At 37.9% G+C, this 22,494-nt stretch overlaps 2 protein-coding genes across 7 annotated transcripts; both read right to left on the reverse strand.

The window, feature by feature from the left end:
• Positions 1–6,963: 6,963 nt before the first annotated feature.
• LOC114387982 (histone-lysine N-methyltransferase, H3 lysine-9 specific SUVH1-like) lies at positions 6,964–18,689 on the reverse strand. 6 transcript variants are annotated; one of them, XM_028348298.1, is made up of 4 exons: positions 18,528–18,688; positions 18,290–18,378; positions 16,097–18,189; positions 6,964–7,399 (listed from the first exon to the last, which is right to left on the reverse strand). In XM_028348298.1, the coding sequence occupies exon 3, from the start codon at positions 18,023–18,025 to the stop codon at positions 16,160–16,162; it is 1,866 nt and encodes a 621-aa protein (XP_028204099.1). In that variant the 5' UTR covers positions 18,026–18,189; positions 18,290–18,378; positions 18,528–18,688; the 3' UTR covers positions 6,964–7,399; positions 16,097–16,159. The 6 variants fall into 6 exon arrangements, with proteins under 6 accessions (XP_028204099.1, XP_028204098.1, XP_028204096.1 ...); XM_028348297.1 differs by having other exon boundaries at positions 18,290–18,393; XM_028348295.1 differs by adding an exon at positions 7,756–7,837 and having other exon boundaries at positions 16,097–18,689.
• On the reverse strand, positions 10,535–12,094 carry LOC114387983 (uncharacterized mitochondrial protein AtMg00810-like). The gene has a single exon (XM_028348299.1). It carries the CDS (start codon positions 12,068–12,070, stop codon positions 10,904–10,906), a length of 1,167 nt encoding a protein of 388 aa, XP_028204100.1. The 5' UTR covers positions 12,071–12,094; the 3' UTR covers positions 10,535–10,903.
• Positions 18,690–22,494: the final 3,805 nt, after the last annotated feature.

Here is a 22,494-nt window from a genome sequence, read left to right on the forward strand (position 1 = left end):
AATCATAAACTCATACATCTTAGGTAAACAAGGCAGGCCAGGTCCCAACATTATCACGTTCTGATTTTATTTCTTTTATCTTCTATTTTTATCTTTTATTTTTCTTATCTTATCTTTTCTTTATCTTAATCTTTTATTTTTCTTATCTTTTACTTTTATTTTCTTATTTTCTTTATCTTTTATCTTTATCATATTTTAATTTAAATCTTTTATTTTCATCTTTAAATCTTTATCTTATCTACTATATTTTCTTATCTTTATTTTAAATTCTTTATCTATTGCTTTTAAATTGAGTTTGTATTAATCTAAGTATAAACAAAGTTCATGTGGATTCGACACTCGGACTTTAGAGTACTTTACTACTTGTGACAATTTGGTACACTTGCCAACGAGTTAACATTATGCCTTGCATTTGTTGGGATTGCTAAGTCGACACTGTGGAAAACACAACCACAAACTTAGCACCATATCCCCAAGAAATAACAAGTTAGCAAACATACCCCAGGTACCACTCTGTAAAGCTATCCTAACTCCAAGGACTTAATTTTCAACCACTGCTCAGGAGGGTTTACTTTATTGTCATTGTGGGGCTCGACTGCACAAGTACAAAATGTCGTCGAAAGGCTAACCAAGTCCGAGAATCATTCGAACTTCACATCACAATAACAAGCATCTCATTCACACCTTATGGTGGAAACCGTCAATTAATCGTCTAGTGAGCTCTCACAGCTTCCAACATGTCATCTCAGACTCTCTTGAAGGAGTTCTTTGCATTCCACCTCGAGTATGCATCCCTGTCCTTGGACAAGCTGGGAGTCAATATAGCATCGTATCTTCTTGGCCTTAACTTCTCTTGCTAGTTTTAGACCTACAATGAGCACCTTGTACTCGACCTAATTGTTTGAGGCTTTGAAGTTGAGTTTAAGGGCTTGCTTTAGGATGACATTGTCGGGGCCTTCGAGGATGATTCCTTCCCCACCTCCCTTCACGTTGGATGCACCATCAACGTAGAGGGCCCACCAATTTGGGGTGGTTTGGTGATTCTCAACAAATTCTGCTAGGAAGTCTACCATGAAGTGTGTCTTTATGGGGCCACGAGGTTCGTACCGGATATCGAACTCTGAAAGTTCTATGGACCATGCCATCATCCTCCATACTAGTTCAAGCTTTCACAAAACCTGCTTGATGGGGAAGTTTGTTTTGACTACCACTTGATGACTCTAAAAATAGGGTCTGAGTCGTCAGGCCAAAGTAATCAATGTTAGCGCCATCTTTTCTATCATTTGGTAGCGCTTCTTGGCACCATGGAGTATGTGGCTGGTGAACTAGATATGGAGTTGGTGCTTCCCTTCCTCTTGTACAAGAGTAGAGCTAACTGCTTCGTCAGCTACTGAAAGATATAGGAGTAGGGATACTCCTGGCTTGGGTTGACTTATGACTAACGATGTAGTGATGCTCTTCTTGAAGGCTAAGAAGGCTTGTTCGTAGGTTTCGTCTAACAGGAAAGGCTCAGTTTTCTTGAGCAATTTGTAGAATGACTTCATTTTTACAATGAGCTTGAGGAGAAACCTGGATAGGGATGCTAGTTTTGCATTCAGCTTTTGGACTTCCTGGATGTTAGTAGGACTACACATCTCCAAAATAGCAGTTCATTTGTCGGGGTTGACTTCTATTCCCTAATGCGTGATTATAAAGCCCAAGAACTTGCCTCTGCCGACCTCGAAAATACATTTTTCATGTTGAGGCGCATGTTGTATTTGCGGAACTCTCTGAAGATTGCTTTCAGGTCTGCCACTTGTTGGGCTATGCTTTGAGATTTGACGATCATGTCGTCGATGTAGACCTCAACGTTTCATCCAATTTGCTATTTCAAAATCCAGTCCATCAATCTTTGGTATGTAGCACTTTCATTTTTTAGGCCAAAAGGCATTATCCTATAGCAAAAGTTGGCATCTTCAGTTATAAATGTCATCTTCTCCTTGTCTGCAGCGTACATCCTAATTTGGTTGTATCCGAACGCTCCATCAACTACCCTGTCGATGTTGGGCAAAGGGTATGCATCTTTGGGGCATGCCCTGTTCATATCAGTATAGTCGGTGTCCATTCGTCATTTGCCATAGGCCTTTTTGACCATGACAACATTGGCGAGCCAGTGAAGTATTTGATTTCTCCGATGAAGTTGGCATTGAGGAGTTTGTCCACTTCTTCTCTGATTGATTTGTGTTATTCTTCTCCCATCTTCCTTTTCTTATGTGATATCGGTTTGGCCTAGGGACAAATGGCGAGCTTGTGGCAGATAATGTTGGGATGGATTTCTGGCATGTCAGATGGCTGCCAAGCGAGCAGGTTCACGTTCTTATGTAAGACATCAGCGATGCGCTGTGCTCATGGGTGGTGAGGTTCCTACTGAGTTGCATACACTGCCTGGGTTTGGGCTTGAGTTGTAACTTGTCAATCTCTTCGATGGGCTTCGAGCCTCTGTCAGAAGTGTCGTCACGCAAATCTTTATCAAATTCATCATCTAGGCTTGCTTGGTAGACGATCAGAGCTTGAATTGGATGTCCTTCATCTACGCTGATGACTTCAGTACCTTTAGCTGTTATGGGGTGAGGCTTGGAAGGCTTCCTAATGGGAGGATAGGGTGCTACCTTCAGGCTCTCTACATAGCACTGCCATGTTTGCTTTTAATCCTCCTTGAAGATGTCGATGTCCCGAATGGTGAGACTTCGTTGTGATGATGCATCGACCAAATTGATGTTGATGCATCAAATGGCATGAAGATGGAGTTTACAGGATTGGCGAGACTATCCTCCATAGGAAAATTTTCTCACAATGGGGTTGATTACACCTCTAATTTGCTGGGCGGGTTCTTGTTGTTGTGGAGGTTGTCGCTCATACCTCTGCTACTGGTGTCTCTGTCTACCTCGATCTTCTACTCTATCTCTTCTTCTATGTCCATCGTAATTCCTATGTTTCTCCTCTTACTTTCCTCTGGGTCTTACTCTTGCTTAGTGGTTATCCGACTTTTTAACAAATTGGGCTAAGTACTCAGCTTGTATAAACTCTTCTATCTTGTCCTTTATGGCCCAGCAGACTTTTGTGTTATGACCGATACCGCGGTGGTACCTACAGTATTTGGTCGTGTCTAACCCCAGCCTAGGAGGTTTCGTTGGGGGTATCCTGATGGGTACCTCCAAGTTTAAAGCTTCCTCTAGGATTGTAGTGCAATTGGTCGTTAGGGGTGTGCAACGCTCGTACCTAAGCCCTTTTGGGAGAGGCTGGCGCTTGTTTGACTTATGCCTCTTGTCTGACTTGTGCGAGTTGGCCTTGGTGTTTCCTTCTCGCTTGTCGTACTTTTGTCTGACTTATGCCTCTTATCTGACTTCGTTCCCAAATCTAGACATTTCATCCATCTGGATGTAGCCCTTGACTCGTTCGCGCAACTTGTCCATGCTACTAGGGTTTTTTTTTGCATAGATTGTTCACGAACTTGTTGGGCTGTAGGGCAAGGAGCATGGAATGTAATGCTACATGTGGGTTAAGATTTCAGATTTGGATGGCGATACGCCCAAATCTATCCATGAATTTTTTGAGAGACTTGTCATCTACTTGTCCTAGACTGACCAAGGCGGTAGAGGTCATGCGATGAGACCTGTTGGTTACGTATTGCTCACAAAAGTATTTGACGATGATGTCGAAACTGTCTATGGATCTTGGTGGGAGTCCACTGTACCAGGTCAATGCAGCCCCCTTAAGGGACGTTGGGAATACACATGGTATCAAATCGTCATTGTTGTATAGATTTTCCTGAGTCACGAAGGCATCCAAATGCTCATCTGGATTGGTGGTCCCATCATACCGCTCCAGGTTGAGTGGTTTCTTACCTAAGGATATGTTAGCTTCCATAATGTGGTCGACAAAGGGGTACCGATGAGTCGTCTTGCTGATGATGCATGTAGGAGAGGCTTAGGTCATCTGGAGTGTTAATTGTGCATCGGGGGTGTGATTCCCTTGGGTGTGCTCAAGCAATGTGTGAGTGGAGTACTCGTCGCCTTGGGGATGTTTGACATGAACCTCCAGTTGATCATGGTCCACCTTTAGCTTTCTCGGCTCCTCCTCATGGCGTCACTCAGTTTTGGAGTTGCTGAAGAGTATTTGTATGTCATGGCTGCTGGTGGAGGGTTAAAGCCCTCAAAAGGGGTCTCGCGTCTAAAGCTAGACCAAGTGCTAACCATAGGTGAAAAAGATAGAGATGACAAGGTATTGCGGGGTATGTTTTATTGTGACCCCACGGTGAGCGCCAAATGTACTTACCAAAATCCAGAGTTGGCACACGTCAGGGTGGATGTGGCTAAGGTGGGCTCCTGGACTTCACATGTCAGTCGAGAGTGACCTTTGTTAGGAGGACAAGAAGGGAGACTTGCAAAACAAAGGACTCTGACGCTCAAGTAAGTATACGAGTTAGGAGAATAAGCAAGAATGTATAAGAGGGTACACAAGCAGGTGTGCGTAGTGTGCTCAGGATGTGTTAAGGGTTCGATGGAACCTGGTATTTATAAGAGTGGTATGGAGCTAGGGGGTCCTTGTTTGCAGGGGTTGTTATAGGCTTTGCAGATAATTACCGGTTTGTAGATAATAACCGGTAGCTCATAGATAAAGTTAGAGATAATGTATTACTTAGAGATAATTGCTAGTAGATAATTTAGCAAATTTAGCACTTACAGATAATGCGTAGCTTGTAGATAATTGAATACCTGCCAAGAGATAAAATTGTTACAGTATATTCAAATAATTAAGAGGTTATAGATAACATGTATATGGGGGAGTCTGACTGTTAAGGATTGGACGTTCATGCTCCTGTGTCAAGGCTGACATGGAGGGTGAACACGTGTCTCAGAGTGCCATGTGTATTTTGTGGACCCTGAACAGTACAATTACTATATATAAAAAAAAGATTATATAACTCCCTTACCTCTATACCTCACTCTTTAAGTGAAAATCTCAAATTAAGTGAAGGCCTAAGTAGTAGACAGGACAAGCATATGCTAAGAGATTGATATAATGAAGCCACAAGAACTAGATTACAAGTAAATGAATGTCTAGTTGATCTTCATTGGATTCATCTCATTTCTCTGGATTTAGATGAAAGGGAATGAAATTTAAGCAAAGCTTGTCAATGTTTACTACTTGCGCGTCAAAATTAAAGACAGAAAATTGCATAGTAGTGTTCTGCCAAAATGAATTAGGTGCAATCCCTTTATTTCGACAATTCAATGAATTTGTATGATAAACAACTCAATATAATATTACTTGAGACATCTCAAACTTTGATGTAGTAGTCATCAAACCATGTAATTTTGGGCTGGAGGGCATTAAAGTTGATGATAACAAATTTAAGTTTCCAATTGTTAAATCTTTTGGTTCTTCTAACCTCTCAGATAAAGGATTGTTGCCTATTGGTCCAAAACCTCAGTAGATACAGCATTGGCAATCCATTGTATGTAAATTTTAATCCTCGGAATATATATTATCTGCTTAATTCTAAAGTACCAGAATATGCATCCATCAGTTTCACAGGTGAAAACATTGACAAGCTTTAAGTACTGCGACGGTTTCCTCTTCAGAAAAGTTCTTCAAAAAAGGATAGTTATCTATAGGCATAGGATCCTTAGTTCCTTATATAGTTGCAGAGTCCACCGTATATTTGTCTCCTGCCAAAAGAAAATTATGCTTTTACCTTCTTGCTCGTGTGATAATATAGTAATAGCAGGAAAAGAGAAGGATTAGTAATTTAAGTTTACTCATTATTCCTCTTTTCTATTATCTCCTTGAATCTGTATGTGTAATCAAATTATCAAGTCAGGCCCTTTTGTCTAATTATAGCCTCTTTTGGGCTTCGTTAATTAGGAGGTTGGACTAGTGACATCCATAATGGAAGATAAAGATATATATAGGTCCCAAACCAGTGGTAGAGACTAGAGAAGAGAGCAATTGAATTGTCCAAGGTGCAAAGTTCTATTATTTATTACAAAAACTACAGACAGCCCTGCAAGACTTTCATCAAAGGTTCCTAACTTGAATCCACCAAGCCTCTCAGCTATTTCTTCCCAAAACCCTAAAATGCAATCTGGACAAGTATCATGGCATGTGTTGAAATTGGTAGTGACTTCTTCTCTTTCAACAGGTGTTGAAGTGAAACACAAGGAAATAATCCAACTGAAATAATTGGTGAAGGAAAGAAAAGAACATCAACCTGTATTGTTTCTATCTATCCTTTCTCACAGCTTCAATTTGTTCAGATCTTTGCTTATCTTTCTTGTTGATTGTCGTCTGGGGCTGATGCTAGCTCAGAGTTTTTGCACTTACTACCTGGTCTGTCTACAGTCTGGCCTAATGGTTTGCTTATTGCTTGAAAAACCATTGCATTGTGTATCCTATAAAGGAGGCTGTTGTAAACTTTAGGTTAAAAAAAGGTTTTGAAATCACAAAACTTCAGTCTAATTTACTCAAAATAATTTTGGGTTTTAAATATCAGAACTATGTAAAAAAAAGTTCAGGAATTAAATTTTAGAAACTCGCAAAGTTTTCATACTTTTAAAATTTAATTCAAACCTATTGAACTGACTACGCGTACAAAAACACTGTTGGAATAAAATTACACAGAAAAACGAGGGGTCTGGTGTGCATAGACAAGGGGGTGAAATGAAATGGGTCAAGAAAGTTCCTTTGGACCTTTCTACTAGGCCAAGAAAAAGGGTATCAGGTACCTGTTAAATAATGGGGAAAAAATTAAATGAAGTATCTAAACTATTTATGTAGCAGAAAAGAACATGTTCCATCACCAATAAATGGTAACGTTTGATCGAGTTGGTAGAGTTTGATAGTGCCAACTTTCCTTGATGGCGATTCCATATACAACTAGTAAAAGGCCTCCCTAATAAACAATAAAAGTGTAAATTGCAGTGAAAGGACCCAAGAGTGTTCAGATCAATTCAATTTGCATAGAAAAGATACACAGCAAGGTTTAACAAAATAGTTTCTAGAATCCAAAATAGGATATATAGTTCTAGCCTTCTAATCAACGCCAACACTAACTGTATTACAATTACAAAAGCCAAAAGGGGACAAAGATATGCATGTTAGTGATATCAAGTGCTGGCCATTCCCTACAACACTAATTTTACACAAGTTGCTCACTAAAACCTTTTCCCCTCAAAACCAGGAATGGGGTAAGATGATCCAAAGTCACTAACTATAAGTTAAAGCCGAAAAAGAGCCATGCCTAAAGACTAACATGGTTAATTTTTACCAAGTACATCTACCAATTATATTTTGAAGCAAGCATCCACGACGTTGGAACTTCCAAGCTGTATCCGGTCTTCACATTCAATGTCCTCATCTGTTTATCAAATAAAAAAGATAAGATTAAGCATAAGACAGAAAGATAGAAAGCCTCAATGGGGTAGAAAATAAAAGCATTATCATTTGTTAGATAAGAACAAACATGTGAGAAGCACACTACATAGCACATTTCCAAAATTTTGGATATGCTCCATAAATAAAAAATGAAAATCTTGCACGAAGACAAATGAGGAAACTTAAATAACAAGGGAGGCTGCACTAGTCTGACACAAATGCACATCAGCATATGCACAATGACAAAAAAAAAAAAAAAAAACTAACAATAGCATTTCTTGATTAGGTGGAATCAGCGACATGAAATAAAAAAAGCCATTGTGCTCAGTCTTCACATACCCATAAAAATATAAGTCTATTTCAAATGTTTCTCTAAGTTTTTCTTGGCCTTTCTCTAGTACTCTATTCAGTAGACTATCACCTGTGATGCACAAACACAATATGACGATTGAATATGAAACTTATCTGATATGGCACAGATATGATTGTTCCCAAAAAAATATAGGACGCGGTCAGTGTAGAGTATGTACATAAATATGCATTAAAAATTGTAAAACATAATAAACATATAATTACAAGTCCAAAAAACAAAACCAAAAACATATTTGTTATATGTTGAATTTAATTTACGCATATGCATAAATGTACATATGTTGAATTTAATTTAGTTTAATATAGTATATGTTGAAATCCATTTTCAATTAGAGATATAGAGCCAATGTAGTCTTTATAAAAACTAGGACAATCTTCACTTTACAAGTTGGTTTTGAGGTTGTGTTAGACCTAAACTCAAATTCTAATATAGTATTAAAATCTATCCTAGATCCACTCCTAGGCCAACCATATTTGTCTACCCTCTAGATGTATTTTCCTAGACATAGAAAGGTGTTATTGGATCACCCATATTTGTCTCCACTCTAGATGTTTATTTCTAGGCATGTGGGGGTGTTGCTATTGGGCTACTTGTCCACGTTCCAGAGGTCCAATCCTTATAAAGGTTATGACAATCATCACCTTAAAAGTCGATTTTATGGAATTGAGTTTGACCATAAGTCCAAATTCTAAGATAGTATCAAAACTTATCCTAGATTCGTTATTGGGCTACTTGTATTTGTCTATGCTCTATGCTATGGATGTTTATTCTCAAGAGTGAAGGTATTGTTATTGGTCCACCTTGCATTTGTCCACACTCAAGTCTTGGGCGTGAAATAAGTGTTGAGATCTCACATTGATTAAAGATAGGACCAATGTAGTCTTTATAAGGCTTGGGTAGCCCTCACTTTTCAAGCCGGTTTTGTGGAGTTAAGTTAGCTCTTGAACTTAAATTCTAAGAACATATAAGTTTATACCATATATAATCTATTATGGAACAAAAATTCATCAAATGAGGCAGTTGGTGACTCAGTAGCTATAATGTATTGTAAAGCATCAAACTGTACAAAGGAAAAAATTGAAACCGTGGTGGTTGACATCTCATGCATATAGAAGGCAGACCAAAAGAGGTAAGACAGTAGTTGTGTGTAAGCATGTGTTGGCAGTTGGTGTAGCTAGTGCTCTGTTTTCAGACATTCGGTATTTAGTGAAATAAGTAAAGAGGAGAAGTGGATTGGTATGGGATGTAATGGATTTCAGAAACTGGAAAATTTACATATCAGAAAACTGAAAATTTCTAACATTGAATCAACTATGTATCAAGGGGAATTTGGATGTTACAGATTCTTACATTTTTTAGTGGGTATCCATATTATTAGTATCAGATCATCTTTGATCCTCTTCATAGTGGAACTTTTATTGGTCTTTATTCTCAAATGGCCAAACCATCAAAAGAAAAATCCTATCATCTTACATCAATAAATGCTACTGCCTTTTTATCTAACACATTCATTCCAAAGCTTTTTATTTTTCTTTGTATTTCCCGTCATTCACCACAATATTCTGATATTTATAAAACTTTTCAATGTTCATTCTTACCTAGACATTTCCAAATTTCAATAGATGTTTTAATTTGGTCCAACTGCTCTACCATTGTCCATCCTCTTTGACGCTTATTTTGCCTCCACTTGTAAATTTTACAACAAGTATAATACTTGTCATCGACTCCACTGTATTGTATAAAATATTCTGAGTACCTTAATGTTGTTTGTCCTTAATAAAATAACTTCAGAAAATAACTCCTCCATCTTATGTGGATATCTCATTTAGAATCTAAGCCTTTACCTTCTCTGTTCCAAATGCATTTCACTTGATTTAAGTCTCTTGTTTTTCTTTTTCTGCCCTAATGTAAGCTTAATTCTTTACCCCATGTGTGGTGCTTAAAGATTAGTATAACCATTCATAAGCTTTAAGTTTCGCTTACCTAACCACCTTAGTATCCTTTGTAGCTACATTAATGTTTTCTTTGCTCTCATCATTTTTGCATAAAAAAAATAAAACCATCTTTACATAAATTCCTTGCAATAACGCTAACCTTCTCTTCAACTCTAGCATCCCATCATCAAGACTTTTCTCCTTAGGTCCAAGGCAAAAGCCTTTTGATTCACTGAGTGTGTCGTCTGGCTACCTTCTGAATCCATCCAATGATTTCTTTCTAGTTCCACAAACGGTTAGCCCTCCCTTGTGCATATCAAATCTCTTATAAAAATATTCATCTAAAGAGGTCATTTACTTTCAATCTGTTTATTTGGCACCATGGGATTCTGTCACGGGAATTTCTCATTACCCTCATATTAACAACTACATCAAGAACCCAAACCCTAAGTTGGATAGGCTCTCTCTCCCCAAGCTTCTTTACCCACACATGTTCAGGAAGCGTTGGAACCCTTGGTTATTTTCACTGCATTCAACACTAAAGCAGTAAAGCTTGCTTTCTCACTGTACTATAGACATACAAACGTGTTATTTGTTAGTAATAATCTATTATTTACACAATATAATTTCAATCCATGTCGTAAACATTCAACAAAGTTTTACACTGGTTATCAACTACCTAACACAACCCTCCTTTTTCAACCAAGCATGGGACCAACTTCGTAATGATTGGCAACAAGGCACACCAAGGGCAAGACATTTCTATTTTAACATGTTACAACCTTAAATTCAAAAGCTTGTAGACAAAAAATTATGTATAATATAAAACCAATCATGTGTCTTCATATGACAATTTAAGCTATTGGCATAGTTGGTTCATGACATGATATAGCAATGCCTCTATGACCAAATGGTCTAAAGTTTGATCCTTGTCACTTCCATTCTTCTAATGAAAATTAAAAGTTACTTGAAGCTTTGAATATGTGAGGAAGAAGACTGTTCACTCACTTGCTTACTTTATTACATTCAAATAATACATATATATATACATCAAAAAGGGATAGAGACAGCTTGACAAGACAAGTCATACTGCTGTCTTCTACCACAAGCTAAGCAGGAGACTAAGGAAGCTAAAAACAGAAAATCTATCAAAAGATACACATAATTATAACACTCCCCCTCAAGTTGGAGCATATAAATCATATGCACCAAGCTTGGAACATATAAACTGAATCTTAGGCCCCCTTAAAGACTTAGTCAAAATATCAGCTGGCTGATCATTAGAATTAATGAACTCAGTGACAATCTCTTTGGACAGTAGCTTCTCTCGAATAAAGTGACAGTCAATCTCTATGTGCTTGGTCCTCTCATGGAAGACTGGGTTTGAAGCAATGTGAAGAGCAGCCTGATTATCACAATATAACTTCATTTGTACCACTTTGCAGAATTTCAACTCTTCAAGAATTTGTTTAATCCACATAAGTTCACATGTGACCATAGCCATAGATCTGTATTCAGCCTCCGCACTAGATCGAGCAACAACAGCTTGCTTCTTACTTTTCCAAGAGATAACATTTCCGCCAATAGAGACGCAGTATCCTGATGTGGATCTCCTATCCATGGGACAGCCAGCCCAATCTGCATCACAATACCCAGATATTTGTGTGTTACCTTTGTCTTCATAAAGCAGTCCTTGTCCCGGAGCTCTCTTTATATATCTAAGAATACATGTAACAGCATTCCAATGATCAGCACGGGGATATTGCATAAATTGGCTCACTACTCCAACAGCAAAGGAAATATCAGGTCTTGTAATGGTGAGATAAATTAGTTTTCCCACAAGTCTCCTATATCTTTCGGGGTCATGATAGATTTCACCTTGATCTGCCATGAGCTTCAGATTCGGATCCATAGGGCTATCAACAGGTCTACAATTCTGCATGCTTGTCTCCTCCAAAATGTCAAGAGCATACTTTCTCTGTGAGATCACAACACCATCTCCTGATTGAGCCACCTCAATACCAAAGAAGTACTTCAAATACCCTAGGTCTTTGGTCTGGAAATGACTGAATAAGTGCTCCTTTAGCTGGACAATCTTAGTAGCATCATTCCCTGTAATCACTATATCATCAACATATACTATCAAATAAACACATTTCCTAGGGGATGAATGACAATAAAAAACAGAATGATTGGCTTCACTTCGTTTCAACCCAAAGAGTTGAACAATATGACTGAATTTACCAAACAAAGCCCAAGGGGATTGCTTCAACCCATAGAGGGATCGACGCAGCTTACACACAAGACCATACTCCCCCTGAGCAACAAACCCAGGAGGTTGCTCCATGTAGATCTCTTCCTCAAGGTCACCATGAAGAAATGCATTTTTAATATCAAGCTAATGGAGAGGCCAATAACGCATGGTAGCCATAGCAAGGAACAGACGGACAGTAGTGATCTTAGCGACTGGAGAGAAAGTATCACAATAATCAAGGCCATATACCTGAGTATAACCTTTAGCCACTAAGCGAGCCTTAAGTCCATCAATCTCACCATTAGGCCCAACTTTAACTGTATAAACCCATCTGCAACCCACAACCTTCTTGCCAGGAGGAAGGGGAACAAGTTCCCAAGTACCACTATGTTCAAGAGCATTTCATCAATCATAGCCTGTCGCCATCCAGGATGACTCAGTGCCTCATGAATATTAGAAGGGACAAAATGCGAAGATAGAGAGAAAACAAAGGAAGAATATGAAGGAGACAAACGATGATAGCTTAGAAAGTTATAGATAGGGTGAGGATTACAAGAGGATCTAGTACCTTTGCGGATGGCAATGGGCCAGTCTGAATCAGAGGGATGAGAAGTAGCAGGATCCATGGCTTGAGGATTGATTGAAGAAGGATGAGAATCAGGAGGAGAAGCTTCAGATACTGTAGAACCAACTGGCTGTGTCCTGCGTTGATATGTAAGAAGAGGTGGAGGAGCAACTTCAGGTGGATGTGGTGGAGAAGATGGAACTTCACTGACATCTTGGTTTAAGGTACCTAGAGGACATGGAGAGGGAATCGGAAGAACATTTTGGATGGAAGAAGAATGGTCCATAGATGATGAAAAGAAAGGTGTGTCTTCAAAGAAGGTTACATCTGCAGACATATAGTATCACCTGGTAGATGGAGAGTAGCATTTGTAACCCTTTTGAAAACGAGAATAACCTAAAAAAACACACTTGATTGCTCGGGCAGAAAGTTTATCTAAATTAGGGGAGAGATCATGGACAAAACAAGTACAGCCAAACACTTTGGGTGGAACATGGAATAAGTGGTCATGAGGAAAAATGATTGAGTGAGGAATTTGATTATCAAGGGAAGAGGAAGGCATTTTGTTAATTAAGAAACAAGCAGTGAGCACCGCATCCCCCCAATGGTGTGAAGGAACATGAGAGACTAACATTAGTGATCGTGCGGTGTCAAGGAGATGACAATTTTTCCTTTCTGCTATACCATTTTGCTGTGGTGTATGGGGACATGTAGATTGATGTAGAATGCCTTTTGAAAATAATAAAGAAGAGAAATCATGAGAGAAATACTCTTTGGCATTATCACTTCTGAAAATCTTAATTGTTTTTCCAAATTGATTTTCAATTTCATTGAGAAAGGACATGAAGATAGACAAAAGTTCAGATCTGTCTTTCATTAAATAGACCCAAGTACATCTAGAGAATTCATCAATAAAAGTTACAAAATATCGAAAATCAAAAGATGTAACACGACTTGGTCCCCAAATATCAGAATGAATGGTAGAGAAAGCTGAATTACATCTTTGAACAGTTTGTGGAAAGAATGACCTAACATGTTTTCCTAGTTGACAAGATTCACATTCTAAGACTCGAAGATTCTTCAGACTAGGGATCATCAATTTTAATTTTGGTAGACTTGGGTGACCTAGACGATCATGCAAAAGTTTGGGATTTGAAGTTGCTGAACAGGAGACAGACAAGTTGGACTTCAAGTAGTAAAGTCCTTGTGATTCATGTCCTTCTCCAATCAGTCGACCCGTGCCATGTTCTTGGATAACAAAAGAATTAGCGGTAAAGGTTACTGAGCAATTTAATGAACGAGTTAACTGACTCAATGAAATTAAATTATAGGGACATTGTGGAATAAACAAAACAGAGTCCAACTTCAATGAGGAAGATAAAGATACTTAACCACTTCCTTGAGCTACAACTTTGGAACCATTAGCTACAGTGATAAGATGAAGAATTTTTGGAAAAGAAATGGATGTAAAAGAGAACTTATTATCAGAAATATGATCAGAGACACCTGAATCAAGTATCCAAGGACTGAGACCGTCAATAGATTGAAAAATACATGTTGTTGAATAACATGGTACAGAGGAAGATGAAGCCTGACTGCTGGATTTCTCGGATTTCAGCTTTAGATACTCCTGATACTCTGTATCAGAGAACTTAGGCTCTGATTTTTCGGTCTGAGCTACCTGAGCTACTTTGTCAAGGAAGACATGCAGGGAATAACAATTCTCTTGAGTGTGGCCCATCCTCTTGTAATATGTGCATTGAGGACGTCCACTCCTTCCACCACAGTCTCCTCTATTGTTGCGACCTCCTTCTCTTCCACGAGATGCAACCATAGCTGATGTTTCCACACTTTCAGCTAAATTTTCTTCTTTCAAGGCTTGAGGCACGCGAAGAAGTCTAGTAATGAGGGAGTCCATTGACGGGACTTGGTCACCTGCAAGAATTTGATCACGCACATTATCAAAATCTAAATGTAGACTTCTCAAGATAAGGACCATGTAGAACTTGTCCAGCTTCCTATTCACTTCCTCCAACGATTTTGCTGCAAGAAATCTCTTCAGTTCTTCCACTGCTGCTCTAGCTTTACCTACATGCGCATTCATATCATGGCTGGTTTGTTTGAGAGCAACAACTTTCTAGGTTGCATCAAACAAACTTTGAATGTCGTTGGCAAATATCTCTTGTGCTTTCTTCCAAAAAGAGCAACATGTTTTGAATGATCTAAGGATCTCCAAAACATCCGATTCAACAGATTGCCATAGCACTGCACACAACTGAAAATCCAGCTTTTTCCATTCAGCTCTCCTGTCATTCGGAACAGCATCAACTCCCTTTTCCAAGTGATCAGGATATCTTTGGCCGAGAAACCATAACTCCACGGAAGCAGACCAAGACATATAGTTTTTCCAGTTGAGTTTGGCAGTAGTAATGGTGGGAGTTCCAGAGAATGAAAAAACAGGACCGGAAGAAGCCATTTTTGTCAAGGAAAAAACAAAAAACCTAACGGAGTAGAGAGGAGGAAGCACAAAATGACACGTAAACACTGCACCCGAGGCTGGAACGAAGACAGGGGAAGACGGCGCTCCGTTTGAGACAAGTCCAGCGCGATTCCGGTGGCCGGAGGTCGGCGCGTGGGCTTCACGCGCCGGGAAGAGGCACTGTTGTAGAGCGGTTTGCGGGGTTGTGTCGCGCTCCTCGAGGCACACAAAACCCTGAACTCGCCGGCGAATTTGACGGCGGTGGCAGCGACGGACGGCGGCTGACGGCGGACGGCGACGATAGTGGTCAGAGAACCAGCTCTCATGCCAACTTGAAACTTTGAATATGTGAGGAAGAAGACTGTTCACTCACTTGCTTACTTTATTACATTCAAATAATACATATATATATACATCAAAAAGGGATAGAGACAGCTTGACAAGACAAGCCATACTGCTGTCTTCTACCACAAGCTAAGCAGGAGACTAAGGAAGCTAAAAACAGAAAATCTATCAAAAGATACACATAATTATAACAAAGTTAAAGTTCAGCACAAAGAATGTGGGTTTGTACATTTATGAGTCTTCACCAAACAACTTAAACTTTTAGGATGTTTAGTACATGACATATAACATAGTCATGAACTCAAACGGTCTCTATAGCAAATTCAAGGCATTATAAATTTATACGCCCGGTTGAATGAAACTGTAAAGTTGCCTAGTCTTTAGAGTCTTGATTAAATTAAACGTTTTTTTACCTCTCATGTATTCAGATGGGTTGCTGAACTTTTTTTTACTTCTCATCCAATACAATTCTACCACTTTATAATGTCATCCTATTCATTAATATGATGTAGCAATAAGACAAATTCTTATTGGCTGTCTTCGTAAAACTATTTTACTGACAGTATATATGAATTAAACTGTCTTATTTATTACAAAATTTGATAAAACATAATATATATAAAGCAACTTAAAAGATGGAGATCATTACTAAACAAATTAAAATGTGTTTGTTACAAAGCATAGATATAAATAAGCAAGTATTTTGGAAACATGCAATAGACCCACGAACCTCTTCTAGCCCTGAATACATTTGCCAGCACCATGTCTGTCCATGAGCAACTGCAACAAAACATCAACCAAAAGAACCACGACATTTTGATGATCCACACAAGCATTTCTTTCTCCCTTTGGGTGCACTGCTATGATCAGCATGACTGGAACATCCATAATCATATGTTAACTCTGTCATTGGAGGAATGTGACTGGAACATCCATAATCATATGTTAACTCTGTCATTGGAGGAATGTGTCGGAGGGCAAAAAATGCAATGTGAAGAAAGGATTGATTATTTTCAGCATACAAGACTGGCTGCCAGAAAACATTTGGGGAGCAACTATGATTCATGTATCTAGCCACATTTCCAAATTTCTTAGAACTGATAATTAGAGGAGACGGTATATCATAATCCTCACAAGAGACATTTGAGCTTATTTCTTCCAATAAGCTAGGTTCATAATTCCATTTGAATGGATCATAAATACGGCTTGTATCAAAAACATACTCATCATCATATCCCCTATTCTTATTTACCTTGGCAACGTCAATAACTTCTCCTGCATACTCACAAATAAAAGTACCAGCACGTATAGGATCCAGTGATCTAAGTCCCCACCCTCTATCTTTTGTTTTGAACACTTCCATTTGGTGCTTCAAACCAGTCTGGGATACTCGATTCTTGCAGTTAGGAGAACACTTGCACAATGGGCCACACTCATGAACCAATGGTTTCCGACTCACTAGAACACCATTTGCAGTATATGGAAAGTCACCTTCATTTCTTTGAATGCAAGAGCAGCTCAAATCTCCAGGGACACATGTTTTGTTACAGTTGCATCCATGTGAAGATTGCAGTAAACTGAATGGCTTGGGATCTTTGAGAGAATGAAAATAAGTGAAAAAAGAAGGGCCCTTCTCATTATCAACTTCATTGACAAGTGATACAGGAATACTCTCAACTCCGGTAGAGAGGTCTGCAAGAATAAGACCAGTCCTTGAAGATGTGCTTGAGCCCATTTTCCACTTCTGAACTGATTTCCAAACAGCAAAAGCACTGGGTTGTCCGGACAATCTAACAAACTTATACTTAAATACACCGCCACCAGACTTCCCTCTTTCTATCCAAGAATCTTGGATTTTATACAGACCATCATAGACATAGATTTTTGCATTTCTGTTTGCAGCATCTCTCAAGCCCCGGATGACTCTTACTTCATTGTGGCGTCGTGAACTTCTATCTAAAGCAAGATTACCCCTTTGAAGCTTCTGATCAATCACGTGCTTATCTTTCTTGTTGAAGTTCTCACCCTGACCACTATAAATTAAAACATCATTATCCTCTGCATCATTATCATATACTCCTGAAGAAACAATGCTTAAAGCCACCGTTTCCTCTTGAAGCTCATCCTTGATAGTCATGTAGTCAATTCCGCTCATTGACTGACCATGTAAACCCACAAGACACATTTCCATCCGCAAAAAGAAAATGTCCCCAATCTCAACCCCAGGCACTGCTCCTACTCTCCTCCTCATGTTTGTTCGAAAAGCTTTGCCCGTCATCGCATTGCTTGCTCTTAAATCCGCACGCTTGATTAACATTGTTGTGTTCAACTCCTTGGCATCTTCAATTTGGCAAAGCCTTCTACGAAGAGAATCATAAGTCATGAGCACAAGATTAACCACTTCACGATCGCCATCTTCCCTTTTGGCCATGCTGATACCACCAACCGAAGAACTCAAATCAAATGGTGACTCCTTAGTTTTCTTACTCCTCTTTTGGGAAGATTTGCAGCTGTTCATAGGCAACACAACACGCTTTTGGCCATCATCAACATTACAACCGTTGAGACCCTCCATAGGTGAAGAAGTCTCTCCATTGGCTCCATGAGGGGCTTCTTCTTCATCTAGTGGGTCCCTATAGGACCTTATTGGAGCCGGCATGGGAGCAGGTGACGGCTGAGACTCCTGAGGCTCCTCAAACAAAACAAATGGAGGAAACACAGATGGATACCGGCCAGAGAGAGAAGATTGAAGAGATTTTGGCAACACAGGTGCCAAACTACGAAGGGGTTTAGCCTCTACAATCCTAGTTTTATCAACAAAACCTGAACCAGGAACTGAGTTTTGACATGACCCTTCTTCCATTACACAACCTTTTTACACAAAGAACACAAAATCAAGCTTAACAAGCTGAAAATTTCTCACCTTTTTTTTTCTTTTTTAACCTTCACTCTGCCTTTACTAATCAAACTATTCGCCAACAAGAAAAGTCTGTGCAGAAGGGTAATGAAACCCTGAAGTTGAAGAGTCTTTGTTCAGGAAAATGGTTAGCATAAAAGACCCAGAACGAAAAATAGATCAAAAAGGAAACTTTGTGGAGAAAACATAGAGAGACCCACAATTTGTAAGAATCTGAATATAAATCTAAGGAGAGAAATTTTACCAATGAAACATGTTTTATGTTGTGCGAGGATTTGACTGTTCAAGCTTTGGAACTAGAGAGTGGTGGTGAAGCTGCAAAGGAAATACGCTATTTTGGAATGTATTAATGTAAGAGTTGCCATTTTGGCATTCAGACTTCAGAGGAATTGGAAACAAATAAAAGGCACAAGATTTCAAGTTTTTGTTAACTTTACCTTGTATTGCAACTTTGAACAACGAAATTTTATTGCCAATAAATAATTATTTTAAAATTTTTAGTTTAAATTATATTTTCAGTACAGTTTGCTTATTTCTCAACAATTTTTTCACTTTAAATCTAATCCATCAATATTTTAAAAAAAATTGATTCAATTAAGGTTGTTCTCACTTTTCGTCCAATGGTTTTTATTCAAAATTTCTAAATTCTCATTTTTGTGAAAATTATATTTACTCTTTGAAAATAATAGATCATTATAATAATTGGGTGATTTTCACTAAATTATTCAACTCACCGAAAATCGACAATACTAACGGTTAAAATCAAATTTTATGATTTTGACATTGCACAATAATATTTTTAAATACAAAGATCTAAAGTTATTTGATGTCTTCTTGTAACTTCTGTTGTAATTGTTTGAACTGATGTTTCAAAATTTGAAAATCCTGACTCTCTCGAGTACTTCTAAACTCCACGTGTGCTTGAATAAAGTCTTCAAAAATGTCAATCTGTATCAAAATAAATTCCTTGAATAGCGTATTCAACTTCTCGAATTGTGTTTCACATATCGATCACTTTTGAATTCACTCTTTTGTTTCTCTCAAAACAAGTTCATCAAAATTATATATAAGTTTTATAACTTAAACAAATTTTACATAATAGAGGTAACACATTTTAATTGTTTTGTGAATTTAAACTATTTTAAATCTTCTTTTATTTAAATTCTAGATTTTATTTTTCTTCGAAACTCTAACTTTTTACTACTATCTCATTTCAAACTTCATTAGTTTGTTTGAGTTCCAAACCATGTAGAAAATAAGGATTTAATGATTTGTTGGGATTTACAAAATTAGGTGAGACTTATTAAATATGAAATGACACTCCGAAGGAAAAAAAATCTATCAAAAAATTATGAAATGACACTAATAAAGTTTGTGAGTATAATAATAATAATAATAATAAGTATTAAATATGTGTTGTTACCGTTTCCAAAGGAAAGTCATAAAAGATGTTTACAAAAGAACTTAACTATAACAAAAATTAGCATTTGGTCTTCCCAGACACTGGTGTGTGTTGGTCATAGGTGGCTCATTGGAGACACTCAAACATCTCAATGTGGAATAATCCGTGGTTGAGAGATAAGGATAACTCCTATGTGACAATTGCGCCTGATCCTAACCTTCATAAATTAAGGTGAGTACCCTTATTGATCATGAGCATAAAAGGTGGAATAAAGAGATAGTAATTTTATTTTTGAACCGAGAGATGTGAAGGCTATATTGAGTATCCCTTTAGTTAATATTGAGGGGGAGGATAGAAGAGTTTGGAGGGTGAGTAGGGATGGGAGGTTTTTTTTGTTAAAACTGCATACCATTTCATTAAGGATTGTATGGTTGATAATTCTGATCTTCGTGTTCCTGGGCTGTGGCCAAAATTATGGAGTTTGTAGGTTCCCCCAAGAGTCAAAAACTTAATGTGAAGGGCTTGTAGAGGTTACCTCCTTACATGCTTCAATTTGCAATCCAAACAAGTACCTTGTTCAAATATTTGTGTTTCATGGGACTCAAATTTAGAAAATTGTTGCCATTTGTTTTTTTTGGCTATGACAAGGCAATTGATGCGTGAATGGAAGAACGACTATGGAATGAGCTATTTCTTATTATTAGGCGAGCTAAATCTTTCAGAGATGTAGGTTTTGATACTTGCCAAACTCTAGATGGTACTAAACTACTTGATTTTGCTATGATTTTATGTACCATCTAGAGGAATAGAAATTTGGCCATTTGGGAGGGAAAGAATTTTTTTCCTGTTTGGAGTGGTGGTTGAAGCAAAGGAATACCTCCATCAATAGAATTTGGTGAGACAAACCAGTCATAACCAAATGGATTAAAATCAATATCAAACGCATGTTCAATGGTCCCCTCTAGTTAAAGGTATGCTGAAATGTAATGTAGATGTGACATTCTTCCCAAATGAGAACAACTTTGGTTTTGGGATTGAGAGACACATGGTCATTTCAACCAGGAGAGATTGCATGTGTTTGAGAGTATACCCGATGTCAAGAAAAGGGAAGCTTTAGCTCTTTTGGAAGTAATTCATTGGATTGGTGATCTGGGACAAACTCGTGTCATTATTGAGCTTGATTGTAAACAAGTGGTGGATGTAATCCATAAACCTATCATCGATGCTCCTGAGTTTGGGGTTATTACTTCAATTGCAAAAGACTCATTCATAATTTCCAAATTGGCTTTGTAAGGAGATAGGCAAATCTAGTTACTCGTTCATAATTGTATTAAATTATAAAGTAATTGATTTGTTTTAAAAAAAATCATAATGAAAATCCATAGAATCATTAAGGCACATCTACGAATTAAAATAATGTGTCCAACTAAAAAACAAAGAATTGTATATTTTTTTAAATGAAAAGGGGCATTAGCCCTGCAATCACGATATATTTAAAACCCATGAGTGAAAGTCATACAATTAGAATCACCCATGAAGGGGAGCAAAAGAAAGCTAGGAACATTCATAAAATTTTGAATACTATAAGGCAAAGAAAATCCAAAACTTTGAAAGCAAATCCACAACTTGATTGGCCTCTCAAAGGATATAAGAAATCTAGAATTGGTAAAATCTACAACTGATACGATGAATATTTGCTATCGATGCATGACAAGGGTGCATTGTTGGCCTAGTCTCATTAATATGATCCTCAACATATGTGAATCATATTCGACAATAAGCTTCTTAAAACCATACTAGTTGGCTACCTGAAGACCTAAAAGTATTGTTAATAGTTTTGTTATGGTAATCAAGCAATTTGTAAGGAACAAGAAAAACCAAAACCATAGCTCCTACTTGGGTCTCAAAACAATTCTCTCATGATGCCTTAAAATTAGTTGTTTTCACAATGACATCAGAATATAACTATAACATGCAATCTGGTGGTAGAAACAAATGTTAGACAAATTCATATCAATGCTTTCAAGATTGGCAATTGTCCCCATAAACTAACATAAGACTCCATGGTGATTTGACCTCACTCACATGCTTCCTAAGAAACTTCCTAGGAGGTCACCCATCCCAAAATTGTCCAACTCATGTTTAGTGGAGTTCTTAAGTGATGGGTTATTCAAAAGTAGATGCATCTTATTGGTATAGACAATACTAATTAATTCCTTTAAGTCATCATTAATTTGTAATCTCATACCTACACAACCTTTAGATGCCTCTCATTCCGATGTGTATTTTATTCATTCATGTGCATGTCCGACTATAAGACTTCTAGGAGCTGCTCCATGTTCATGCCTCATCTCTTTTGCATCGATGATCATTCTCTGCCCTCGTTAGTGCCCAGGATGTTACAACCACCATAAGCAATCTAAACTAAATGCAAACAACTTTGACCAATGCATTCCAAAACCTCTTCATTGGTTCCTTAAATTCTCCTCCAAACAAAGTAATAAATCATTATGCACAAAATTATTTGGGACTTCTTTGCCCCAATTTTTTTCCACACCGCCTAAAGTCCACCCAACCTCAAGGCTTTGTAGTTCCTTGTGAGCCATAAGTCCATGCGACTTTCCTCCTTGGCACCTTCTTATTGTATAAGTACACTAGAATGGACCTATGAGTTGATTTGAAGAAAGGAAAATGAAGGTGAGGGCATGCTAAAAATGAACCCTTTAGGGCATGTTAATAAGGAGCCCATTAAGTCTTTCCACTAGATTGCCTCTCTTCTATATAAAAGTAAACCCCTAAAAGCCAACAT

The sequence above is a fragment of the Glycine soja genome, chromosome 15 (assembly GCF_004193775.1).
Source record: "Glycine soja cultivar W05 chromosome 15, ASM419377v2, whole genome shotgun sequence".
Classification (NCBI taxonomy): domain Eukaryota; kingdom Viridiplantae; phylum Streptophyta; class Magnoliopsida; order Fabales; family Fabaceae; genus Glycine; species Glycine soja.